General features: G+C 39.9%; 1 protein-coding gene across 5 annotated transcripts in view; it reads right to left on the reverse strand.

Annotated features, from left to right (window-relative positions):
• Positions 1–12,664, reverse strand: part of ap1g1 (adaptor related protein complex 1 subunit gamma 1) — a 21,395-nt gene continuing 8,731 nt past the window's right edge. The window contains exons 6-24 of one of the 5 annotated variants that reach the window (XM_035165086.2): positions 11,651–11,727; positions 11,234–11,242; positions 9,933–10,028; positions 9,449–9,529; positions 9,261–9,359; positions 9,111–9,166; positions 8,909–9,022; positions 8,667–8,807; positions 8,149–8,203; positions 7,811–7,933; positions 7,587–7,676; positions 7,368–7,492; positions 7,146–7,250; positions 6,861–7,002; positions 6,416–6,542; positions 5,777–5,863; positions 5,421–5,581; positions 4,773–4,871; positions 1–4,620 (exon numbers count right to left, since the gene is read on the reverse strand). In XM_035165086.2, the coding sequence (XP_035020977.1) occupies positions 4,525–4,620; positions 4,773–4,871; positions 5,421–5,581; positions 5,777–5,863; positions 6,416–6,542; positions 6,861–7,002; positions 7,146–7,250; positions 7,368–7,492; positions 7,587–7,676; positions 7,811–7,933; positions 8,149–8,203; positions 8,667–8,807; positions 8,909–9,022; positions 9,111–9,166; positions 9,261–9,359; positions 9,449–9,529; positions 9,933–10,028; positions 11,234–11,242; positions 11,651–11,727 (1,883 nt within the window). In that variant the 3' untranslated portion in view covers positions 1–4,524. Of the gene's footprint in view, positions 4,627–4,772; positions 4,872–5,420; positions 5,582–5,776; positions 5,864–6,415; positions 6,543–6,860; positions 7,003–7,145; positions 7,251–7,367; positions 7,493–7,586; positions 7,677–7,810; positions 7,934–8,148; positions 8,204–8,666; positions 8,808–8,908; positions 9,023–9,110; positions 9,167–9,260; positions 9,360–9,448; positions 9,530–9,932; positions 10,029–11,233; positions 11,243–11,650; positions 11,728–12,664 lie in introns of all 5 variants that reach the window. The other 4 variants (XM_035164996.2, XM_035165155.2, XM_035165233.2 and 1 more) reach the window with 4 other exon arrangements.

Below are 12,664 nucleotides of genomic sequence, written 5' to 3' on the forward strand. Positions count from 1 at the left end.
TAAATTGAAAATATCCCATTTAATAGTTTACAACTTCTCATCTTTAATCATCTTTTCATACTTTCAGTCTGACATTCACACTCACCTTGACTCCATGGAACTGCTGTTCAGTTCAACATGTCAAACTCAACTGGGAAAAAAAAAGTGAACCTTACATCTCCACCCTCCCCCCCGACAAATCAGATACCATATTGTTTTACAGTCAGGACAGGCCTGGGGGGGGAGGGGTTACAAACATTTTGTTTTCAAAATACAAGGTTTGCATTGTTTGTTTAAACAGGGAAACTGAACACGGTCGCAATTCAGATGCTCTTCCAAGCCCTTTACACACTGAATTCACCCCCAACAAATAAAAAAAACAAAAATCAGTTAATCCAAATAATCCAAATGATGGATGTGCACTTTCAACACCCTCTTAAAAACATTAACAGTATTGTGAGCACTAGCTGAACAACATCCTATTGTACATGTTAGTCCTGACCCATGAAGGTGGTGTGACCAATTTGTATCGTTTGAACTTGTCTTGCATTTCAAAAAGAATCTCAGGCCAAGAGTAGAAATGACATTATTTACACTGGTTTTTCACATGCAGCTCAGAAGCTGAAAGTTGAAATTGCAGCCCAAAAAAATCATGTCCTATCTAGATAAAAGACATGTCACACAGCGCCTCTCAAGCATCACTTCTTCTTCTCACACACTCGCACACGCACGCACACACACACACTTACACACAGTAATATAACTTCAAACGCTGATCACACCGCTGATGGGTATTTGTTTCCGTTTCTTTTCTTCCTTTTAAGTTACACTGTCCAAAGCACTTATGTTGGGTTCATTTCCATTTGTACATTTAAAACGGCATGGATTACAGTTTCATTAGAAAGAACTCAGATCAGATGTGATTAACAAGGGTACATACTGGATGAATAAGACAATACAAACAACACCAACAAAAACATTCAGGAATAGATGTAATGAAACTTCCTTTCCCATCCTATCAGCCTTCCGTTTTGCACAGCTCCCCCTTGTGGTTATCTTGTAGCACAGGCGTGTCCCAGGTTTGTTCTGAGCAGCACTCCACAATACAAAACCAAACAAAACAAAAAAGGAGAAAAAGAATTGATCCATTGCCTTCCTACTACATATCGTGCTAAAATAGTGAGGGCTCAGATTAATCTGATATGATGGGCTACAGCCCCACCTTTTATCTTAGCAACAGAGAAGCTGCAAGGTGTGTCATGCAGGTGATAGAGGGATGAAAGTAAAGAAAGGAAGTCAAAAGAAAACCCTGCACTGTTCCGACCAAGGGAAGGACACTGCCACTCCCAACATGCATATGTGGAACCACTTAGGACACAAAAAGCGGCACAAGTATCGGCTCTAAACTCAATTCCGATTTGAACCCACTGGCCATAATGTGGCTAAGTAAATCACAAGTGAGGATGGAAACATCCGCATGTGGCCTTGAGACACGAGGCTTGGAGGAAGGTGCTACATGCCAGACAAAAAGGCAACCTTGTAATCAACGAGAAGAGCCGCGTCGACAACGAGGGGCATCAATTCACAGATCAATTTGTAGGTAGAAGACAGTTCAAGTGATGTGAATTGTCGAGAGTGCAGGACACTAAACCGCACACGAGGCCAGAGGGAAGAGTAAGATCCTGGCAAGAAACCTGCTCCTCTTCAACAGAGGGCCCGGACACATGAAGAGTTTGAGGGGCAGGGAAGCAGGATGAAGTAAGGTGCCACTACTGCCGCCGCGCAGCACTGTGCTTAGGTTTCTCAGTAGTACAGTACATTATTCAGACAGATTCAACCCATATCTCAACAGCCAAGGGAACCCAGACAAGTAGCCTACCGACGAGATGACACATCTGATCCTGAATGAAGTGTGAAGAATAGCAAATCAAACCAAATCTAGCTCAATTGCATCCCTTTTTAAGATTCTGTTTTGTACATATATGCATACAATTATACTTCCTAGCTAATCTCTTAATTCTTCATGTGGGTTTTATTTCATCGGATCAGATTTGTTTGTTTTACAACTATATACAATGTACAGGCAGCAGATCATATATCTTTTACAATGGGTTATTGATGATACAGGGAAGTCTCAATAGACTGATGTTGACTGGATCGATTTAGACAATATACATCGTGAATATTTAGAATTTTTAGAAAATGGTATCTAAAAAAAGGATGAAAGATAGTACAAGAGACAAAATTGTAAAAGCCCTCAATATATACAGAAAAAAAAACCAATATAGCATTTGTCAACAACAGAAAGAAAAGTCCTAACTGAAATAATTTCCTCCATATACACATATCATAGCTCAAAAATATTTCCAAAGCTAATAGTCACTCTGATTTGGTCACAGAAGTTAGATCGTGAAGCATAGTGAAAAGAAGAATACAGCCTGATTGAACATCTGAGGATCTCAACACAGCATCACAGGGCTGCTCAGCTTGTTAAGTAATGAACGTACAAACTACCACTAGTCTCTCTCTCTCTCTCGTGCAGACGCTCCCCTTGATTGCAATTCATGACTAAACAAAGCGCTCACACTACTGCCACTGACGGTTAACAGAAAGAGAGAACATCGTGAGGTATTAGGGTTACTGTCGCCGACAGCGTGGTCAGAATCGGATTTAAAGAAGACGAGAACTACTCCCCACAGAACAACCCGTACCTCACCGTGTGATCCACACTCACTTCAATGTTTGTCGACGATGACACCTCACTTCAGTAGAATATTTATACTTTTTTCAAAAACACTCTAAACCTCGATGTCAGCTTATGAAACGTTTACATCTAGTAGCTGCCGTAGTCTTGAAGATTTTCCTTGTTTTTAGGACACGTTATTAATAATATCCAATTTGTGTAGTTGTAATTCTGCCACACAGTATAAGGGAGAACGATCAGATTTGTGAAGCTGCAATTTAAGTTTTCTATCAAATCCGAACTGTGGACAACCGAGTATGTCACAGTGAGCGAATGACTATTATTAACTCTTAATGAGATACAGAATTGAGAACGTAAAACTTCTGTGATGAAGTGATACATCTATTCAAATCAATCAGGGACCATTTCTCTCAGATTGAAAACACAATCAGCACACGAGCAAACTTACAAAGCTCATACAGAACTCAAGAGTTTCGGGGCTTTTATCCAGCTAAGTCAGAAAGGCACATCACTTCGATATCAGGCATAAATAATTAAGTCAAATTACTGCAGAAATAAAAGTTTCACAAAAATAGTGCCAATAAGATGAGCGTCCCCATCAAAAAAGACAGCCATGAAAAAGAAGACTTGAGGGAGAGAGGGGGGGGGGAAAAAGCATTCAGTGCATGTAACTACATTCATAACAAGCTTCATTTACATGTATGTGCATGGTGACCAAGTTCAACCAGGTTAAATTAATCTGAAATGTGTCGAAATTGCAAACTTGACTGTGAGGACAGAGATGCAGTAAAAGGTTTAAACAGAGATCCCCAACACAAATGCAATCAACATGTCTTCAGATAAATTTCAGGCGTGGATTCAATCCATCCCGATGAGTGAACAGCGTCAAACTATGCAAAGCAATTATCCTTTGAATTAAATATACACATCTAGAACTAAAGCTACAGATGAGATGATTTTAGAGAGCTGTGTGGGCTGAGTATCTTCTCCTAAAACTTCCCGCGGGTGATCAAACCGGGCATCTCGGATCTGTTCATGCTCGTAGCGTCCATCGCGACAACACAAATGTAGACGACTTCCTATAGAAACATAGGATAAAGAGATCTACTACCAGAGAACCCCCTCCGAGCTCGAGTCAAGGTGTGATTGTGATCCTAACAATGCTCAAACATGCTTTAAGCAAATTAATGTAATTCAAAATGTATACAACTCTCTGAGAAGTTATATCACTTATGATATGGAGTTTATGACTGAACTAAATAGACCTTTCAAAGATTCTCTCCGCTGCCATCACAGGACCGAAGGTTCATAGAAAAAGCCTGAATGCAAAACCAATCATGAATAATGGAGCAACGTGTTTATTTGAAGTTTAATCATAAATTTAAGTAAAACCAAGGTTATTGCATTGCTTGTAGCAGGCAACGCGTTTTCCCAACAGTGACTTGAGTGGTTAAGTGTACCACAGTGAATGGTGTACATACTGTATATGTGCTTTTGTGGGTGGTGATGGTGCAGGGTGGGGGTGGGGTGGGGGGGTGTTTGTGGAAAAGAGTACGGACTAAGCAAAGAGATCATGGAAACCGATTAAGAAAAAGAGAAGATAAAGTTCATTGATTGATATGTTTCCCCAATTATTCTGGTGATGTCAATAGTCAACAGGGTCTTCGTAGCATCCGTATTTTTCTCCTGTGTTAAGATGCTCTGCTGCTTCCCATGCAACTCGAGGGCAGCGGTCTGCATTGTCGTCACAGGGGGATCCATTGGAAGAGAGGAGGGAGGTGAAAGAAAATCGTTTTCATAGTTCCCTTGGTGGGGCTTTTAAGAGCAACGGGCGCAGCTCATCACTGCCAGGACTGAGGGGGGAAATTATTAACCTCAGCCAGGTCTTGCATGGGCGAGCCTTTGAGGGTGTACGTCAGCTTGATCCTCATTCGTAGCTGTTGCTGAAAAGTTGCGAGGACGGTCATGTTTATAAAAAAGTCGAAAATTCTGGCAAATCATGTAAAGTTGCAAATGTCTTTTTTGTCCTTGGTTTTTCAAAAAGGACAAAAATAACAGATTCAAGACAATTTGTGAAAAACAAACTCACCTTCTGTGGGTTGAGGACTCTGATGACCTGTGTGACAAATCCCTGGTTGAGTGCTGGGACAATATTACTGCTAGGGGAGAGGAGCTGCAGCTGGAATGTCTGAAAAACAGATATTGGACAGTTTATTAGAGGACAATTTAATGGACATCAATTGAGAAATGGGGTTATTATAGCCGTATGAACCAGAGATGCACTTATTGATTGGGCGCTGACCACAGATGTTCCGTTCAAATGACTCAATTGCACTTCTATCGATCAGATAAGACGATTGTATAATTGGTGATGTGGGCAAATGAACAACACTCAATGATTTTGTTGCCTGAAGCGTCATGGCAGCCAGATATTGACGGCACACATTTATGATTTGTTCTTTCTGTCTAAACAAACACAGACTTGTTATGGTGTCAGGTAAACACTGTTTTGTGGTTAGTAAAGCGATTAGATTTTTTTATTGGTCACAAAAGTTAGTGATTAAAGCATCCCTACATTAATTTAGGAATAACCACACCAGTTAATTATATGGTTTATTTCCACTTGTCATAAAGATGTTTACAACATTCATGAGGTTATGGAGACATTATCTACATATCAGTGGCATTAAATGCTATAAAAGCCGCTTCATTTCAGGAAGTGAGTGTGCCTGCTTACCTTTGGTACTGCAGCCTGAAAAACAAATTCTGTCATATCTGCCTCTGTTGAGTTGGAAGCATGAATGGTGATGACGGCGATGTTTGGATTGGGATTAGCTCTCTCAAATGTGAAGTCTATTTTCAGACCGTTCTTGTTGTACGCCGTCATTGGAGGAATACCTGAGCAGAGATATGAGAGGAGCAGACCATCAAAAGATTTAGATATATAGCTCCTTACAATTCACAGCATGCATCATGGTAATCCAAGGAATGAAACACAAAACAACTTAACATAATCTTTTAATACACAAGACCAGAAGCACAAACTACTGTTTATATGGCAGCAGATGGTGAAGGAGAGCAACTGACTCTCACCTGCAGCTGCAATGTCATTAAACAGGGGCTGTGAGGAGAGGCCATCCAAGAGGAAAGGGGGTTGGGAGGAGGGGGCAGGGGCTGGACCTGAGGGGGGGGAAGCAACACACCAGGGTTTAAAAGGACACAGCCACACTATTATAAATCCCACTGTTCCCATGTTTCTCCTCTTAAGTTGATTTATAGCTAGTTTGACTTATGCTGCAGAATTTCTCACAAACAGCGACCAACTTACAATATGTTATTGTTGTTGTCGTCGGGACACAAGGACCAAACAAACAATACATTTGTGCTACACCTTGTTTGAATCAATATTCTCAACAGAACAGTCAAATTCAATGCAATTAAAAGTGAGCTCTATGGTGTTGATATTGGAATGATGAATAATGAGGAGCTGCTTCATAGCTGCAAAGTACATTACTATGGACATGTTCAAGCATCTCTGCAAGTCATTTAAGTCAAACTCCTAGTTGCCATGTCACCACGGGTATCAAGAAGTTAACATATGCTGTTTATACAAAAACCAGGCAGTTTAAGAGCAGATGCATCAGATTCCCACTTCTGCAAAACACAGGTTTATACTAGGTCCTTGCATTGCTCTAAACGGGGTGATGCAGAGCTGTAAACAGAGTATCCTACCACTTAGCGAGAGGTCACCAAGCAGATCAAGCAGCTCTCCTCCAGCTGAGGCGGGCTTGGTGGGGATTGTGGTCTGGATCACTGGCACCACATCATTACCACCCAGCAAGTCTAATAAATCATTAGCCTGGGGGACAGGGACGACATGAAAACATGACAAATTACTTACAGTGTTCACCACATTAATTAATCATGAGACAAACATTTAAAATATATAACTATTCATTATCAGTATAGTTAAATTGAGCTCAACCATCTATTTTCTGCTACTTACCTTTAGTCAGATCTTTTAAATAATTATATACTCTCCGAGTAGTACAGTCCACGTTAGGATTTTAGATCTCATATTGTGAAAAAAGTATCCTGCTGATTGCTTATCTAGTTAATATATTCAAGGTGTGAGTGTTTTATTTGTTCATTTTAAAATAATGAAAGCTGTCCTCACCTGGTTGGCTGGCTGGGTGACAGGAGGTGGATGTTTCGGTTCCACACCAGAGGGCTCTGTCTCCCCATTTGTCTGAGCAATCTCTGTGGGGCCATTAGATGCAGATTTCTCCATAATGGGCATTCGCTCGAGCAGAGCTGGCCTATAGTCAAGAAACAAGCACAGAATAAGGAGGGAGGCAGAAGATGTTCCAAACTCAACCATGTGAGGATTTTCCAAAATCTGCTAAATGGCACAATGAGGTTGTGATGGATGTGATGATGGAAGATAGGATTGCATATTCACCTCATGTGGTCGTATTTCTTGAAAAGCGCGTTGTACTCCACAGCTCTCTGCTGGAGCTCCACATCGATGCTACTGCCATATATCGAAACCACCTTCTTGATTCGGCTAAATATTACAGGTTAGCAAAAGAGAGTGGTTTCGGTTAATGAACTTAATCACTTTGGCAGCCAAAGGTTTGCAAAGCTTCAAAGTCAAAGATTAGTATTAAAGGTTGTTACTCACTTAACACCGTTGAAGCGAGTCGACAGCTTCATGATGGCAGTGAGGGAGTAACCCCGGGTCACAGGTGTGGACATGTTGGACACCAGGAGTCCTTCTAGCACGTCCAGAACTTCATCTTCAGAGACCTTGATTCATCAGGAAGAAAAGAAAAACATCACAGATTAAAGGTTTGTCTTCAGTTTGTGTGTGTGTGGGGGGGGGGGATCTTTCCAGGTGTACCTGGATGGGTTCCTCTTCTTCACATTGTCCGGATACTAGCAGGTCTCCATACTCTCCTATGCACCAGGAGGCCACCTGCACTAGAGGTTGCTAGAGGACACAGAGAAACTCACGTCAAACACTGATGAACTGTTCAGCCACCTGGAAACACTGCATTACATAAGCAAAATGGATGTAGGCTCCATTAATGAAGATGTCCCAAATCTAATGAGAACTGCTCTGACCTGTGAGATGTCATCCAGCAGTGCTTTGTAGAGTCTCTGAACTGTGTAGGCATGCATCTCCACACTGTTGGTGATGAGCTGGATGAGGTTTGGAACGGAATCGTCTCGCACATAGCTCCCTGCCTGTTAGGAAGAACAGAGAGGCCAATGAGAAAGGAAAATTAATCTTCCTTAATCTTTCTAGATTTGCATTAAAATGAAAGCAAGTGTTGGCTAAGGTGTGTCCCCAGATTTGGTGAGAACACACGTGTTTTGTGGGGTAATACTTCTATTGTTTAGAATGCTGAGAATCCAAATCAAACGGCATTAGAGGTAGGATTGTTATTTAATATACGTACTGTTGTCAGGACTCTCATAATGGTGTCTATGTGCCATCTTTTCGAAGGGGCATACCTGTAAAACAAAGAATACATTCATTGGTCCCAAAAAAGGATGATGAGCGTGGAAGTTTAATAAACTCTCTACATCAAGGAGACAAATGCTGTCAGAATATAAATGGTATCAACATAGTCTGTCAGACGATGGATCACTCATTTTATCATCATACAGCATTTTAGCACGAGGCATCGTCTGTCCACTGGAGAGCAAACAAATGATCAGCTTGGTGCAGGTATATTTCATATTGTTTATATAATCTCTTCACAGACATAACTCATCTTCAATTCATGCAGACACAGTTACTTCTAACAGACTGTATCAACCTTGAACTCTGTGCTGGAAGTATTAGCAAAGAGCAAAAGCTGAGAATCATTTGCAACCTTGCACATGACAAGGTCACACGGAATGTGCTATCATATTACTACAGAGCAGCTGTACAGTTAGTATGTGTAGTGAAGTATGTGTGCCAGTGCCATACTTCTCTGCAGCTAAAAAGACTCCTGATGCACAGTCTGCTTTGAATTCCGGGTCACAGGAGTCCAGGAAGTAGAGCAGCTCTTTCATCATGCCTCGAATGTTGTTGCCGTTCACCAGGGCAAAGCTCAGTTCCATTGCACGTCTGCGCAGCAATGACAAATACATCAAGGTCAGAAACCAAAAGACTGAATAATAAGACATGTAAAATTCAAACCGAAGGAATGTGTGCACTGAGACAGTCACCTCTTGATGGACACATCCAGGTCTTTTAAACAATCCACAATGGTGCTCCGGTGCCTCTGCACTGCATTGTGGTCCGTCTGTACCGTCTTTAGTAGGGAGGTCAATGCTACGTATCTAGGATAGTGAGTTGAATTACAGGAAGTCAGAATCACATTTTGGAGAACCTCCTGGCAAAGTCAAGTTCTGTGGGTGAATTAATTACCTTATATTTTTGTCATTGTTAAGAAGGAAGCGACCTAGTATGTTAATGGCCAAGACCTGGAGGAGAAAAGACATTTAGGTCATGAAAGAATATTTCAAACGGCTCATACCAATACATGCTCATATGTTCATTGAAATCAAATCAGCTTACCCTCAAGCCACTTTCAGACTTGATGTCCATTATGGTCAGCACGGTCTCATACAGGATCGCATTGCCTACATTTTTACTCGTCTCTGTGTTTGTTGCAACCTGCAAGTTTAAACACAATTAATTTGTCAGAATGACATTTAATCCATGAGCGTTAAAGTGAAAACAACGACTGAAAGTGCAAGTCTGACCTGTGCGAGAATGTCATTCATTGCTTCACTGGAGTCGTCATCACTCTTGCCTAAAATTCGCAGTAGTCTCAATATCCGCACCTAAGAGAAAATAATCAATTTATTTGACAAATCGGACACACTAGTGATCCCTAATAGGAAAATTCAGACTTCTCTTGCACCATCCCTTGTTTTCTTCTTGTCTGTTGTCACTCTTTTGCTGTTATTGGTGTGCCATCCCACAATTACTGTATACATACATATGGTTTGTAAATCTGACCATTATCTCACAGTTTAACCTACATTAAATCAAGATCGGGATTTATTTTTAGATTTTTTTAACTTCCACAACGGCTGTAAAAAATCTCTGTCCTGATACAACATATTTATTGCTGTCATTTGATCCTCAGGAGTTCTGACTGCTCTTGGTATGGAAAGCATCAGGATAAATTGGGCTCTGCATGTTAAGCATAGATGGCTCACTGGAAGAAAGAGGGAGATTTACCTGCAGGAAAGGGTCGCTTATGCCTGACACATCATGCTCAGGAGAATATCCAGACATGATTAGGTTCTTCAGGATTCTCACCAACTGCGGAACCAGCTACAGAAAGATCAACAACACAAGACAAAAGACGAGGTGTCACAATATTTGCGTGAATCTCACTAACTTTTCAAGCTAATAATTGTTCATTCACAAAAGGAAGCCATTTAAACTACTGTCAAGAGCAAGGGGTTAAAATATTTGTTGATTGAAGTAGATCGATATGGTTAAAACTCAAGATGATTTCAAATTTTTGGGGTTGTAAAAATTAAACCCTCGGTCGTATAATTATATTAGGTTAGAATATTTGGCTTAGAAAGGAAAATCTAGAAACCCTCTTATTTTATAAATGAACATGGCTAAATAAACTGATAAGTATTGAAACCTAGAATTTTACAAATAATTTTATTGTATTAAAAAAAGTAAATTTAACATCAAAATAATTGCATTATTATTTCGATCTCTCAGTGCCTTTCAAAGCAGCTTATCAAAATATAACCTGAAAAGAACACTTGAAATATTTTGCAAACAGCTTGCTGTCTTATGCAACATTAAATCTGAAGATTTGAGGGGTCTAAGATGTGTTCAGTTTTTTTGTTACAGGATATGTAGATACGAAATTAATAAATATATTTTACTCTGCTGTGGGTGTGAGGACAAACTTGCATCCCGAAACGCCAGATTTTCAATGTATTAACTTCCTTTTTGCTCGTTTGTTGTAGACTTCTTTAATGGCCAATATGACTGTAAATATTCTTAACTAATGAACCACAACAAAAAATTGACTAACGTAAACTCTGCAAAACGTTTGTCAAACCCTTAACTTTTGCTCAAGACAGATAAACACCTCTTTAAAGTTACAGTTATAAAGAGCTAAAACGGTTACTGACATGACCCATAAGCTACTCCCTTACAATGACACAGATACAGTGAAGATCACCTGATCTTAGTGACAACGTCCTGTGCAATTACGTGAAAACACACCCACCCAACTGCTTTTAAGTAGACACTGATCAAATGAGTTGCATATATTTACACTGAAAACAATAGTGAAAAATGTATCTGACAAATGGACCAAAAACTCATTTGTACAATTCAAAAAACACTGACATAGTAATGATCACTGTGCAAGTTAAAGAAATCAAATTGTAAATCAAACACAAGATGACATTACTCAACACAAATTTGGTTACAGCTGAGGTGACTGTGAAGAGTGATTACTATTTACAGCATGCACCAGCTATGAGATCAGAATGTACTCTTACCTTCTCATTCTAACACAATGCAGGAATTGTAACAAAGACAAATGACAGAAAAAATATGAGGTAGATGTTAGGGAGGGGAAACTGGAAATCATTCACTTTCAGAGAGCTCAGAAATTAATGTTTAGATCATGAGCATGAGGAGTGGTGCTTCTGGCACAGTATTTGTCACACCTAGAGGAGGAAGAGGTACAGCAGTGTTTGAAATACATGAGGAAAAGACAGAGGTAGGAGATATAAGATTGAGACATACTTTGAATGTAGAGGAAACCTGTAGCACAATCTAAACCTCAAAGTTTGACTAGCTTAGCGATATCAAAAGGAAATGTGTACGCAAAGGGAGAATGAAATGTGACATGAGCTTACGACAAATGCAGAAGAAATTCCTGAGGAAATTTAGAGAGTAGTATCCATCTGTACCTTTCTGAAGTGGGACAGCATGTCAGGACTTCTTTCACACATTTCAGTGAGGAGGACAACTGATGTATGGAGAACACCTGAGGGAACACACACAGGAAAGGTTATGTGTTTTGAAAGAATATGTTGGCAAGAGTTCAGGTTTGTTCTCCTATTTATTACCAGGATATTCAGACCTGTGTAAAAATGGAAATGTATAGCCAATATAACCACTGTTACAGTTATGAATTATATAGACGGATAGCCTGAGTAAGAGATAGGTTTAAACATTTCCTGGACTAAGTTTTAAAACTTATCATAGCCGAAACACTGCATTGGGATCTTACAACTCTAAACAATGTCATGGTAATAATTATATCCTCTGTATTGACATTTGTAAGGTTGACCACAGAATCAACCTCATGTTATTAAGTAATCTTATAGGAATGTGTACTTGTCCGCATCTGATTGGTCAACACAGTACACGTGGAATGTGGTTTCTTTTAGAGCACGTGCCAGCATTTCTTTTATGTAACTCTGCCATTACGCCTTTTCAAAGCAACAGATATTTAGACACGTCATAGAAGAAAAGGCACATGCGCAAATATGATGATGATGATGATGATGATGATGATGATGACTGAAGCTGCTTCAGGCTATTGGTCATAAAACTTTTGCGTAACAGCTGACTGTCACATGTCTTGTCTTACTGGACCACTTGAACTGAACAGCCATTGTTAATGTTATCTCTCATACCTGTGCTTTCCTTACATGACAAGAAAAAATGTAAGCTACGCAGTGGCCTCATAGAAATGAATGAATGTGCTGTGTTATTGCCACGTACTGCCACTGGCAGAATATAGATACGAGTCAAATATTTAACTTTTCTTAGTGGGTTTTTCTAACAACCATATATTCTGTATGACAGACAAGATAAATATCTGCAAAGTTGTTTTTAAAATGTTTTACATACATTGCAAACCATATATACCAGTACGCAGGCTTTGCTTTTGTAGTACTTAGTACCAATATGATGTC

The sequence above is a fragment of the Hippoglossus stenolepis genome, chromosome 1, assembly GCF_022539355.2.
Source record: "Hippoglossus stenolepis isolate QCI-W04-F060 chromosome 1, HSTE1.2, whole genome shotgun sequence".
Taxonomy (NCBI): Eukaryota; Metazoa; Chordata; class Actinopteri; order Pleuronectiformes; family Pleuronectidae; genus Hippoglossus; species Hippoglossus stenolepis.